Source organism: Myotis yumanensis, unplaced genomic scaffold (assembly GCF_028538775.1).
Source record: "Myotis yumanensis isolate MYYU_CA2020_CCGP unplaced genomic scaffold, mMyoYum1.0.hap1 SCAF_2, whole genome shotgun sequence".
In the NCBI taxonomy this organism is placed as follows: Eukaryota; Metazoa; Chordata; class Mammalia; order Chiroptera; family Vespertilionidae; genus Myotis; species Myotis yumanensis.
Window position 1 is genome coordinate 14,048,521 of NW_027223753.1, and position 14,162 is coordinate 14,062,682.

At 41.3% G+C, this 14,162-nt stretch overlaps 1 protein-coding gene across 2 annotated transcripts in view; it reads left to right on the forward strand.

Annotated features, from left to right (window-relative positions):
• KDM1A (lysine demethylase 1A) overlaps positions 1-13,473 on the forward strand; it is a 66,542-nt gene extending 53,069 nt beyond the window's left edge. For both annotated transcript variants that reach the window (XM_070404325.1, XM_070404326.1), the window contains 9 exons: positions 507-641; positions 1,300-1,373; positions 3,102-3,213; positions 6,395-6,527; positions 8,260-8,447; positions 9,092-9,206; positions 11,261-11,388; positions 12,037-12,183; positions 12,972-13,473. In XM_070404325.1, coding sequence (XP_070260426.1) covers positions 507-641; positions 1,300-1,373; positions 3,102-3,213; positions 6,395-6,527; positions 8,260-8,447; positions 9,092-9,206; positions 11,261-11,388; positions 12,037-12,183; positions 12,972-13,157 — 1,218 coding nt within the window. In that variant the 3' untranslated portion in view covers positions 13,158-13,473. The remainder of the gene's footprint in view (positions 1-506; positions 642-1,299; positions 1,374-3,101; positions 3,214-6,394; positions 6,528-8,259; positions 8,448-9,091; positions 9,207-11,260; positions 11,389-12,036; positions 12,184-12,971) is intronic.
• Positions 13,474-14,162: the final 689 nt, after the last annotated feature.

A 14,162-nucleotide genomic window follows, 5' to 3' on the forward strand; every position in this document is an offset into this window, starting at 1 on the left:
GGGGTTCCTCATGTCAAGCTTTAACCATCCCCCGAGGCCTCTGAGGTACCCTCAGAAACCGGACCAGACCAGTCCTGGGAATAGTTCCAGCAGTTGCTTTGCGTGATAACTTGACCTTTTATATATTTAAAAAACAAATCATGGCCATTGGTTTCCAAAAACAACAAGTTTAAGTTACATTATAGTCCTTTGCTTTTCCTGGAAATTAAATTAATTTGCACATGTGTGTGTATATAGTATTTTTTTAAATTAATGGGACACTCCTAGTTCTGCCATGTGTTCTGGAAGACAGAAGCAGTCTCACCTTACAGTGATGTGATATCTCTGTGTTGAGCCCTATAGGGGTTTTTTCCTGTTCTAAAATATCATGATATAGAAGAGGCGTTTAAGAATTCCAAGGACCTGTTTTGGTATAATAGCAGTTTAGGGGGAGGAACCAACTCATGTGATTTGGAGATGAATGACATCACTATCTGGAATGGTAAATTTTTATTTTTCCCTCTTAGATGGTAAATTTGAAAGAGAAAATTAAAGAGCTCCATCAGCAATACAAAGAAGCATCTGAAGTCAAGCCACCCAGAGATATCACGGCTGAGTTCTTGGTGAAGAGCAAACACAGGGATCTGACTGCCCTGTGCAAGGTGTGGTATACGGACATACATGCCCAGTTGGTTTTATTTGGAATCCTTAAGAATAGTGTAGATCTGAGGAACTTGGGAAAGATCCACTAGCCAATCACAGGTACCTGTAGTGCAAAGAGGATTTGGTACGCAGGAGCATTGGGGACTTAATGGGTTAGTTTGGTTTAAGATCTACTTTTTCTGCAGAATTCCTACTTTGTTTTCACAATCTCATCCTTAAGTTTACTTACATCTCATTTTGGCCCTTTGGTATAGTTTATCCCTGATGGTTTAGAAGAATGACAATGAACATTCTCCAGAGTCATTTGGAGTCACATTATCTGGTTGAAATCCATAACTTAGTATCTTCTAGCCAGGAGACCTTGGGCTTCTTAATCCCCTCATCTGTTCCATGGTATTAATACTAACTCGCTTATTAGGGGATGTGGTAAGTGCACAGGAAGTGGTGGTTGCTGAACCTTCCCATCTCCAATCTTAATTTCAGGCTCACATTATAATTTGTCTCCAAGAATAACGAGCCCTGACCCAGCCTTAAGCTGAGACACTTGTGGATATGACCTGGGCCAGGGATGTGGTTCAGGCCTTACATTTTGTGGTATAAATAACTAGGTTGGTCTCTGACACATTTAGATCAACTGGTTCTCTTAAATTCTACCAGGAATATGATGAGTTAGCTGAAACACAAGGAAAACTAGAAGAAAAACTTCAAGAATTGGAAGCCAATCCCCCAAGGTACGGAAAAAAACACTGACGTTCAGAAGGCTAGGGTTTACTGTTCTTTCTGTTAGATTTAGAGGGAAAATTATAAAGCACCATGGTTTTATTTATGTTAAGTGAATGGATTGTAAATTGTTTAATAAATGTAAGCTATCTGTGCATGTGGACTACAGTTTACCCTTAAACACAGGTTTGAACTGCTCGGGTCCACTTATATGTGGGCATTTTTCAGTATATAATTCATTGGAAAATATTTTTGGAGATTTACAACAATTTGGAAAAAATGTGCAGACAACTGCGTAGCCTAGAAATCTAGAAAAAGTTAGATATGTCATGACTGTATAAAATTGATGCACATATTTTCCTTTCTCTGGCTTACTTTATTATAAGGCAAATATTTGTTAATTGATTATCTTATCAGTGAAGCTTCCTGTCAACAGTAGGCTATTGGTAGTTAAGTTTTGGGAAAATCAAAAGCTATCCCCAGAAATTTGGGGGTGGGGATCAGTGCTCTTAACCCAGAGTTGTTCAATGGTCAGCTATGCTTCTCTGGTTCCTAAATCCCCTAGTCTTAACGGTGTGTTTGTGTGTGTGTGTGTGTGTGTGTGTGTGTGTGTGTGTGTTTTAAATATATCTTTATTGATTTCAGAGAGGAAGGAAGAGAGAGAGAGAGAGAGAGAGAGAAACATCAGTGATGAGAGAGAATGATTGATCGGCTGCCTCCTGCAAGCCCCGCACCGGGGATCGAGCCCACAACCCAGGCATGTGCCCTTGATTGGAATCGAACCTGGGACCCTTCAGTTCACAGGCGGATGCTCTATCCACTGAGCCAAACCGGCCACGGCCCCTAGTCTTGTGTTTTAATGTGTAAGAATGACCTAGATACTTAAATATATTGTTTTTGAAGATAGCCTTAATAAAATCTGATATATGTATTTGAATGAAAGTGTAGTAAATGAAAATTGTCTTCCTGGAGTGGCATAGGTGGTGGTGCTTCAAATTCCCATAATTCTGGGGAGTAGGAAAGTATTACACTTTATTTCCATTGGCTTTTGACAGTGAATACTTGCATGCTGATACTGTGCTCCATATTACACCTGGTCTCCACATGAATCTGTTCTGTTCTGCAGTCAGGGGTGCTACCCATTCTTGCCAAAAAGTCCATGCTTTAAAATACAAAACAAATTCTTACAACGAATATGCTTTTATAATGCAACCATATAAAGAAGACTTTTTCTTTTCTTTTCTTTTTTCTTTTTTTTCCAGGCAAATGAGGCCTAATTGTAATTTGCTTTATGTAATGAGGTTGGCACTGCTCCAGGTACCAGGAATAAAGGGATTAATAAGACAGCTCAGGTCCTACTTTCTGACTTAGAATTTTTTCACATAAAGTACAGTCCCAGGTTTAGATTGTCACACAGTTACTGAGATCATCCCCATCCACCTACTGAGCATAATAGTAAAGTCCTTTAATAACCTTGTACTCCTGCCCTGACCGGTTTGGCTCAGTGGATAGAGCATCAGCCTGCAGACTGAAGGGTCCCGGGTTCGATTCCAGTCAAGGGCATGTACCTTTGTTGCGGGCACATCCCCGGTGGGGGGTGTGCAGGAGGCAGCTGATTGATGTTCCTCTCTCATCGATGTTTCTAACTCTATATCCCTCTCCCTTCCTTGCTGTAAAAAATCAATAAAATATATATTTTTTTAAAAATAACCTTGTACTCCTTTGTTCTCATTTTGCAGTGATGTATACCTCTCGTCAAGAGACAGACAGATACTTGATTGGCATTTTGCAAATCTTGAATTTGCTAATGCCACACCTCTTTCTACACTCTCCCTTAAGCATTGGGATCAGGTAAAATTTCTTTATCGTTTATTTTTTGCACATGTCTTGCAGAGGGTTCTTAAAAGAAACTTTTCATTTGTTTGTTTTTATACAGCTTTATTAGGAAAGATAATTTACATACAAAACTCACTATTTTAAGTGAGCAGTTTGGTTTTGCCAAACGTACATAGTCAAGAATAGAACATTTTACCATCCTTAAAAGTTCTCTCTTGCCCCTTTGCAGTTACTCCCCAGCCCTCCTGCTCTTGGCCCTATGCAACCACCTATTTGCTTAGTGACTATAAGTTTGCTTTTTCTATAATTACCTGTAAATTGAACTATACAGTATAATATCATGCACTATGTAGCCTTTTGTGTGTGAATTCTTTTACTTAGCTAAGTTTTTGTGTATATCAGTGGTTTGTTCCTTGTTATTGTTTGGTGGTATTCCATTGTATGGATATACCACAGATTGTCCTTTCATTGGTACATTGATGGACATGTGGGTGGTTTCCATGTTGACTATAAATGATTGAAGCTGGTAGGAACATTCATGTGTTTCTCCTGGATTAATAAGAGTGAAATTGCTGAATCTTAATGGAAAGTAGGTTTTTAAAGCTTTATAAGAAACTTCTACACTGTTTTCCAAATTGCATTCACACCAGCAATGTATGGAAGTTCCAGTTGCTCCATATCATCCCCAACACTTGGTCCTGCCGGTTAAAAAATTTTAGCTATTCTCATGTTTGTTGTTTTAATTTTTATTTCCCTGATGATTGGTGATCTGAAGCATCTTTTCATATACTTATTGGCCATTCGTATGTCAATTCTTTTATGAAAAGTTTATTCGGATCTTCTTTTCATTTAAAAAATCTGATTGTCTTCTTGTTAAATTGTGAGAGTTCATCATGTTCTTTAAATTCTGGATACAATTTGTCAGATTTATGTTTTGGAAGTATTTTCTACAAATCTGCAGCAGGCTTGCCTTCTTATTTTATAAATGGTATCTTTAAAAGAGCAAAAGTTTTAAATTTTATGAGTGTCCTATTTTATTAACTTTCAGACTGTGTGTGTTTTGTAAATCCTGAACATTTTTTGTCTAAACAAAGATCGCAAAAATTTTCTCCATAAAGTTTTATGTTAGGTCTATGATCCATTTTGAGTTCATTTTTGTGCATAGTGAGAGGCGAGGTTACAGCTCATATTTTCCCATATGGTTATCTAATTAATTATTCTAGCACTGTCCTTTTTCTTCATTTGTCTTGGCACCTTTGTTGAAATCAGTTGACCATGTGTGAGTCTGTTTATCTGTCTATCCATATCCCACCATCACACCGTCTTGAGTATGGTTGCTCTATGTCTTGAAGTCAGGTAATGTAAGTTCTCCAGCTTTGTTCTTTTTTAAAATTGTTTTTGGCTATTTTGGATCTGTATTTCCATAAACATTTTAGAATCAGTTTATCAATTTTTGTTAAAAAATTCTGGCAGTTTGGGATTGCATTGAATCTATAGATCTAATTTAGAGTGATCATCATCTTCCTATTGACTTCTAATCCTTGAGCATGATATAATATTTTGTCATGTTATTCTTAAGTATTATAATGGTGATTTACTCTTGAATTGGTGAGAAGTCACAGGGCTTCTTAGATGCTGAATGGACCAATCTCTAAGTCTGAGACTTTGGCCCGACTTAAGACTGTGTAGAAGTAAATATTACACTTTTATTACATATTTTCATTATACATTTTCCTAGTAAGATTATTTTGACTTCTTAATCTTTAGATTATATCTTGGTATTCTTTAGTACTTGAATTACAGTGAGGATTGAACTTGCTAATGGTAAAAATCTTGCAAAATTCCCAGTTTCTTTGTGGTTTTTCATGTAAAGACTAAATTAGACCTTCCTAATAACTCATTTATCATTTGGAGTTTCAGTATGTATCTATTTGTAATTGTATTAAGTTTTTAAATGTGGGTGATTTGAACTGATCCATAGAGGAGATGAGTCAGTCATTTAGTACTTTTGCTGCCAACCCAGTATTTTTATCTAATTCCTAAGAATTGTGGTATGTTTTCCCCGGGAATCTCATGAAATCAGAAATACTGACTAGCCTTCGAAAGTTTCTCTACATAGAAAAATTTTTAGTAAATTCAGAGAAATGAGATAATTTGGGTAATTGTTCCAGGCCAAATCTTGACTTCTTTACTATATAAATTATCTTGGGCCAATCTTTACAATCCTAGATTGCCTTCATCTGACTTTAGTTTAGGAACTCTTCCTTAACTTTAAAACATGTAAGTTTAAGGAATAAAAATGGATTTTGCTCTTGGGTAAAAGAAAACGTAATTAGGATGGTGAAATATGACATCCTACCAAGTCTGTAATACATTAAAAAACCAAACAAAAAAGATACCTAATTGTCTGAATTTACTGAATCAGCTTTCTTCCCTCTCCCACCCCCACGAATAGTCTAGACTTGATGATAAAACCTCTATCTAGCCCAGCCGTTGTGGCTCAGTGTTTGAGTATAGACCCATGCACCAATGGTTCAAATCCCAGTCAGGGCACATGCCTGGATTAGGGGGTTGACCCCTAGTAGAGGGTGTGCAGGAGGCAGCCAATCAGTATTTCTCTCTCATTGACGTTTCTATCTCTCTCTCTCTCCCTCTCTCTCAAGTCAATAAAAACATTAAAAACAAACAAACAAACAAAACACCTCTATCTAGGGAAAAAGAAACTGCCCTACTTTCACTGCCCAAAGGTAGCCATTATGGACATTTGGGCATTTTTTTCTTTTCCCTTCAGTTTTCTGGGGGCAGCTGTAGTTGAATATGGAGTAATTGGTTTTTTAAAAACAAAGAAACAGATTTTTATTGATTTCAGAGACGAAGGGAGAGGGAGAGAAAGAAACATCAGTGATGAGAGAGAACCATCAACTGGTCACCCCCTGCAAGCCGTCTCACTAGGGACTGAGCCCGCAACCCGGGCAGTACATGCCCTGACCGGGAATCGAGCCATGACTTCCTGGTTCATGGGTCAACATTCAACCATTAAGCCACACTGGCTGGGCTGGAGTGATTGTTTTTAATTTCTCTGTTATATTGACAGTTTCCACAAGTTGGTGTTTTTAGCCTTATTTTACAGAACTCAGTATAAAATAGCATAAATTAGATTTTAAAAGTGTGAAAATATGTCCTTTTCTCTCTTTAGGATGATGACTTTGAATTTACTGGCAGCCACCTAACAGTGAGGAATGGCTACTCGTGTGTGCCTGTGGCGTTAGCAGAAGGCCTAGATATTAAATTGAATACAGCAGTTCGGCAGGTTCGCTACACAGCTTCAGGTATGTTGTTGCTTTACTGGTGAGAGAGTACACGATGCTGATCTTTTGAGTTTGAACTATAGGAAAAGTACTGGGTCATTTCCTAATAGAATGTCTTATAAACTATGTCTCCTAAATTTTAAAATTTGCATTTACAAAAGGATTGAGCCGATAGAGCCTTTGGAGATTATAACCCCATCATTGTATAAACCAGAAAATTGAGGCAAGTTTTAGTTTACAAATTGTGCATGAATTAGTTGATATTTTAATAACAGCCCGTGAGTTTGGCTTTAATTTTGCTAAGTGTATTCTTAAATGCCAGAACTTGGGCCCCTCGTCTCCAGTGGAACCCACCCTGTATTTCACCATCTTGCAACAGGGTCTTTGGATCCATTCTGGCTTTTCCTACTTTGGTGGGCTAATGGCTCAGGCTGCTTTCTCGTTCTGGGAGCAGTCCTGCTAATAAGTTGACTTCTGATTGCCCTGATTACTGTGACAGTAGGCTCAATGCTCATTATTGCTAGTTTCAGGTACATTTAATATGGAGTGCAGAGAATCCGTTGTCCACCCACCTTTGGAATTAGTAATCTTGAACTCCTTATGGTAACTAGTCACTCCCCTCCCTGAGGGCCCTCATCACAAATGGAAATGTGGCCGCTAATCTTGCCCTCCATGGCCCCTTTTTCTAGAGTTTTTAAGACCACCACAAATATTTTTTTATAATTGCTGAAACCATTTTCCATTTAAATTTCCCCTTCAGAGGCAGCTTCTAGCTGATGATGTTGAAAAGATCTACCGCTTCATTTGCACTGCAGATGAAGAATAGTTGAGAATAGCTTTTCTGTCATTTTCTCTAGTTCTGTGACCACAGAAAATGGGCATGGCCCTGGCTGTGTGGTTCAGTGGGTTGGAGCATCAAGGTTGTGGGTTCGATTCCCAGTCAGGGCACATACCTAGGTTGTGGTGGGTTCAGTCCCTGGTTAGGGTGCTTACAGGAGGCAACCGGTTGATGTTTCTCTTTTGCTCCCTTCTCCTCTCCCTCCCCACTTCCTTCCTCTCTCTTTAAAACAAAAGTCCTCAGGTGAGGATTTAAAAAAAAGAAAATGGACATATAATGAGATCTCATACTTATTTGAACTATTTAATGTATAGTTTTGAAGCATTCAATGAAGAAAAACATCAAGCTCACATGAGAATAAATAAGATTAACCTACTTTCAGTGCCTTTTCTGTGGCCAACTTTGAGCTCATTCATGTTCTGGCAAGCTAAGCATCATAGTGCATTCTCGAATAGCGAGCTCCACGGTTCTGAGCTGCATCCCTTGGGTCTGTACCGCAAGCTTCTGCTATCATTCTTCTCTTTGTCCCTATGCACGAGCACCTACCCACGGTGAGGAGTTATTGGTTCTCTTGGGACAGACATTTTACTCTGAATTTTGGTCTAAATTTACTTAACTTTATTAAGTTATCAGGTCCTTTTATTAGTCCAGAAGAGCTCTGTATCAGGCAGGTAAGATAGTACAGTGGTGAAGATCAGAGGACTCTGAGCATTAGGATTTGAATCCTGGCACTTATTACCTGTGTTATTTCACTTCTGCTTCAGTTGCCTTCTATAAATAGTGGGTAGAACGACTCCATAGACTTGTGTGAAGAATTAACTGGGATGGCATATAGAGCCTGCTGTACACTAAATGTTCATACCCTCATCAATACCACCCTCCTCACCAGTAGTCTTTTCCCTCAAACCCCGATAGGATGTGAAGTGATAGCTGTGAATACCCGCTCCACCAGCCAGACCTTTATTTATAAATGTGATGCGGTTCTCTGTACCCTCCCCTTGGGTGTGTTGAAGCAGCAGCCACCAGCTGTCCAGTTTGTGCCGCCTCTTCCCGAGTGGAAAACATCCGCAGTTCAAAGGATGGGATTTGGCAACCTTAACAAGGTAACCTGCCCTCCACACCTCTCTCGTGCCCACTGTACAAGTACCAGTCTAGCTGCCCTCCACTGGGACAGGAGAGGGGTTTGCATTTTATACATCTTGCTGTGCTTTCAATTCTGATATAGGGTGAGTCCTGTCCATTCATTCACTTTCTTGCCTAATTATGCATAAAGTATCCTTGAGAACTTAGTCTTCTGAGGTCACTTCACAAACCCAAGCCTATATCTAAAAGGAGAGCCGTAAATGTCATCCTAAGTAATAAATTTGTAATAAGGATTTCTAGGCTTATAGTAAGAGTATATTAGCCTGGCCGGCGTGGCTCAGTGGTTGAGCATCGACCTATGAACCAGGAGGTCACAGCTCGATTCCTGATCAGGGCACATGGTTAGGTTGCAGGTTCAATCCCCAGTGTGGAGCCCATTGATGAGTGTCTCATCATTGATGGGTTTTTTTTTCTCTCTTTCTCCCTCTCCCTTCCTCTATGAAATTAGTAAAAATATTTTTTAAATTATTTAAGAAAAAAGAGTAGATTAGAAGAAATTTAAATAATGTTTTAAGAAGAAGTACTTTCTTTTGAGGTATAGCTGTGCTTAAAGCCATATTCTCGGAGCCCCGCTGCCAGCTCATGTGTTTCTTTTTTGTGATAGGTGGTGTTGTGTTTTGACCGGGTGTTCTGGGATCCAAGTGTCAATTTGTTCGGGCATGTCGGCAGTACGACTGCTAGCAGGGGTGAGCTCTTCCTCTTCTGGAACCTCTACAAAGGTAACTGCTTTCTAGTTTTGATCTTTCTCATATCCTTAAAGGAATACAGAATTAGGAATATTCTAGTTTTTCTCAAATATATATATACACACACACGTCTTGATTTTTCATTAACCCTATAAGCAATTCCTGAAATCCCTTATAGATGCTAGGGATATGGAAAAAAACAAAACCCCGCCTTCAAGGAGCCCACAACTAACTTATGGGAGATAGAATGAGGAGGTGGGCAGCCTCAGAACGGGGCGGTAAGGAGACGGCAGGGTGAAAGCCCAGAGACTGCAAAAGAAAGCAGAAAAGGAAGGGGCCGCCCTGCCAGCAAGGGTGAGCCCAGGGAGGCTTCCTGGAAGGGACATTTGTATTCCTCATGCTCACACTTTCATGTCTGACTTACCCCTGAATCTCTAACCACTTCCCTTTTTGAAACTCCTACCTCCCGCTGTACTTTCTTCTGTACGTACTTGGACTGCTCCTATTCCTATACAGAGCTTTAAAAAGAAAGTATATCTAGACCAGCCGTGGGCAAACTACGGCCCGCGGGCCGGATCCGGCCCGTTTGAAATGCATAAAACTAAAAAAAAAAAAAAAAAAAAAAAAGACTATACCCTTTTATGTAATGATGTTTCCTTTGAATTTATATTAGTTCACACAAACACTCCATCCATGCTTTTGTTCCGGCCCTCCAGTCCAGTTTAAGAACCCATTGTGGCCCTCGAGTCAAAAAGTTTCCCCACCCCTGATCTAGACTCTACCTCATTCCAGGAAAAGAATGTAAGACATACACTGTGCAGCAGTATCAGTAGGCATGGCCTCGACAGTGTAGATACATCAGTTAACAGTTTGAGTCCCACCCCAGTTCTTTCCGTCACTCCTCACTGCCTGCTTCTAAAACACCTCCAGGTGGCCAGGGCCACTAATCCCGAGGAGGCACTTTGTTCCCCGAGCACATTGCTTTCTGACAGCAGCTGAGTGCTCTTCCCTTCCCCCATCCAGACTGTCGAGTCCTCTCAGTGCTCGCTTCACCATCTCTCTCAGACCCATTTGCTTTTCTTCTTTTCTACTGGCCACTCCCCAGTCCAAGCCACTCTCTCCTCTTACCTTTTCCTGGTCTGGAACCTCTTTAAAGGTAACTGCTTTCTAGTTTTGCCAGTAGCCACTAACTGCTATCCCTGCTTCTATCTTTTGAGGGCTTTCCATTATCTTGGCCATTACTAAGAAGGCCCGCATAACCTAGCCCTTCTCTACTTCAGCTTCCTCATTGTTCATTCCTCCCAACCCATCCTCACCCCTCCCCACTCTCTGGGCTCCAGGAACCCTTGCTACTCTTCTGGAATCCTGGATTGCACCTTGCTGTTTTCCACTTCAGGGCCTCTGCCCTGAAATACTGTTCCTGGGTGCTTTCATTTTTCTTCTTCTCTTCCTTCCCAACATGGCTTACTCTGCCCAGCCTTTATGTCTTCACCTAAATGTCACTATTTCAAAGAGGACTCCCAAGATACACATACCTCCACTGCTTCAGATCTCAATCCTCTGTGTCCTGTTTTTCTTCAATAGCTTCTACCACAGTTCATAATTATATATCTGTGATATCTGTCTGTCTGTGGAGTAGTCAATTATTGTTTTTATATCCCCAGCATCGACTACTGTGTTTATCCCTTAAGTCTGCTGCATAGTCACCAAATAGATGAGTAAAGGTGGTGATGGGCTTGGAGGGACCTGGGATAGCTGAAAGGGTGACCCTTGCGGAGCTGTCCCCAGTGGTCAGGGCTAAGAATTCTTGGTCTCAACACAGGGATACTTGTTTTCTTTGGTTAACAAGGTCTGAAATGATATCTGCAGTTATAAACAGTGAAGTACACAAGTCAACACTGTAGTTTGCCAGCTCCCTTCTGGGGGTAGATTTCAAGTTACCTTTTCAGAAACAACTTGTCTCTAGCTGAGTGGTGCATGTCTATTGGTTGTCAGATTTCAGAGCACCAAGAATAATGGGCCCATTAAGGAGGTTCTTGAGAAAAGTTTGTAGGAAAACCCCGGAATTGTCCTTTCTGTTTCCCTAGCTCCAATACTATTGGCACTAGTGGCAGGAGAAGCTGCTGGCATCATGGAAAACATAAGTGATGATGTGATCGTTGGCCGATGCCTGGCCATTCTCAAAGGGATTTTTGGTAGCAGTGCAGTGCCCCAGGTAAGTGAGTGGGGATAGCGGGGACCTGGGGTTTGGACAAAAGACATGTTTGACATATTCTCTTAAGTTGCAGCACAGGTGCTTGGTCAGGACAGTTTCAGCCAGAGTTGAGAAGTGTGTATGGATTTACATGAATGCTAATGTTTGGAGTTCATGCCTAAGTGTGGGATTCAGAAAGTTATTTGCTGCATTTCTTACCACCACCACCACCACCACCACCACACACACACACACACACACACCCACCCACCCACACCCCCGCTTTCAAAGTGGCCAAACTCCCTCAGGGAAGTCTTAAGAGAATCTTTTGGTACTTTTTTCTATTCTTTAGGCCCATTGAAACACTTATAGACCCTTATGATTCCTTTGAAAGGAGGTGTGTCAATACTTCATGTGAATTTGGGAGAGAGAATTTAATTTAGATCAAGTCCTTGGTAGAGCTCTGGATTCATAGATATAGGCTCCATTGCAGTCTGAAGGCGTTCTGTTATATATTTTAAAGCATCAGCATTTACCACTTGGCTCTCATGTCTGTTTCCTCTTCAGCTCTCTCAGAACTTGTATCTCCGCTCACCACCATTGTCCACCTTTCAGATATTACTGTCCTTAGTGTCCAGTAGTAACTTCTGCCCATGGTATTTTCTTTAGCCCAAGGAAACGGTGGTGTCTCGCTGGCGTGCTGATCCCTGGGCCCGGGGCTCCTATTCCTATGTGGCTGCAGGATCATCTGGGAATGACTATGATTTAATGGCTCAGCCAATCACTCCTGGCCCCTCAATTCCAGGTGCCCCACAGGTGAGAAACTAACAAGCTGTACCTGGGCTTATTTGGGAAGAGGCCAGTATCCCAGGTTCTCAGGGTAAAAATGCCACTGATTGTTACAGATTTAGTCAGTCTTGGACCCTTTCACATAACCCAGCAGAGGAAAAGGGAGGAGCAGTTATCTTTTGCATCAGGTTTCTCACATTTTGGCTTTGTTAAGTCTAAACAGTCTGTATTCAGATTTTTGTCCCTATGAAACAAAATTAAAAATGTTTTTAATTGCACCCCATTTTGTAATGGTTCATAGGATTGTTGCAGGCTCCCAATCACTAGGGATCTCCCGGGGATGCCCCTGAGAAATAACTTTGGGCCCTTACCTAGACGATGCCTGACCCTGCTCCAAAGAGTAGTGAGTGTTCTCAGGACCTGCGCTAAGGAAGACCTGCTCTGAGCCGAGTGAGAACAAAGGCTGTGTGCTCTATGGTTCAGGGCAGTCACCCCCACCTCCAGTAGGCACTACATGAGGCAAAGTAAGCTTTAGAACTGGATGTCCCCAGAGTTAAACTGGAATGTGAGAACAGGTGCAATTACGTGTCACTCTGGAACTGAGGCTGGGCTGAGTTTTGTTGTCCCCTCCTAGTTTTGTCAGTTCTAATAAAACGCCTGCTCCTAAGGGCGACCCTTTTTGGTAGAATGATGGGCTAGTGGTTTGGGGGTGGATGAGTTCAGCCTCAAAGGCCAACAGAAATTTGGAAGTTTAAACACAACAAAGGTATATTTGCAATGTGCTGATTTCCTCTTAACTTTTTTTCCTCAAATAGCCAATTCCACGACTCTTCTTTGCTGGAGAACACACAATCCGTAACTACCCAGCCACCGTCCATGGTGCTCTGCTGAGTGGCCTTCGAGAAGCAGGAAGGATTGCAGACCAATTCTTGGGAGCCATGTACACCCTGCCTCGCCAGGCCACACCAGGTGTCCCTGCACAGCAGTCCCCAAGCATTTGAAACAAATGTACCCTAAGGGAAGAGGCGGACGTGTGTGTCTTTTGCTGTGTAAGCAAAGTTCTTCTAGCAATAGATTCCTGAGAAACCTGCCCTGGCTTTTGGGCTTCCCGTCAGTTGCGAAGTTCAGGATGGCCAGGTGGCCCAGGAGGTTGTCTCCTTTGAGTGACTTGGAGCCAGGGATGAAGGCACTTGTCCATTTAGTGTGGAAGTGTGTGTTCTTCAAGACGGAGGCAAGCAAGTGCTATGAGAGAACATGTTAGTCTCTTGGTGTGGTAGGTTTTTTTATATTTTGAGAATAAAACTTCATATAAAATTAGTCCTGTCTTTTTGTTTGTTTTCCCGTAGGGTTAGAGCTGTATACAAGACATGAGTGTTACTCCGTTGGAGATGTTAATTTTATGTTTACATAAGGAGGATATTTATGTAAAGGAGAAAAATGACTTGGTCAGAAGATAGGCTCCTATAGAACAGTGGGCTTCCTGGTCTGTGAGGCTAGATTTCCCCACAAAGGGTGGGGAAGGTGACCATGTGCCAAAGGCATGAGCATATGGATATTGGGAAACTTTGAATTCTCAAAACACAAGACAACACAAAGTTTGGGTAGTCCTCTACAGACTATCCTGGCTTTATTCTCCAGATTCCCTCCATGGGTATGTCTAACTGTACTTCTGTCCAAGATACTGGTATAAAGTTTTGGCAAGTTCTACATAAGGAGCAGATCAAGGGTTTAGGTAACTTTGCTGCTGTAACAAATTACTAACAAGCTCTGAGGGAAGATTATATTTCCTTGCCTTTCTCAGCTTCTAGGGGCTGTCTGTATCCTTGGCTTATGGCCCCTTCCTCCATCTTAAAAAGCACACCAATCTCTGCTTCCATCATCACTTGTGATCTTTAGATCCCCCTCCTTCTCACTCAGGATACTTGTGGTTTACTTTAAGGCCCACCCAGATCATCTCCCCCATTTCAAAATCTTTAATCACACCTTCAAAGTCTCTTTTGCCATGT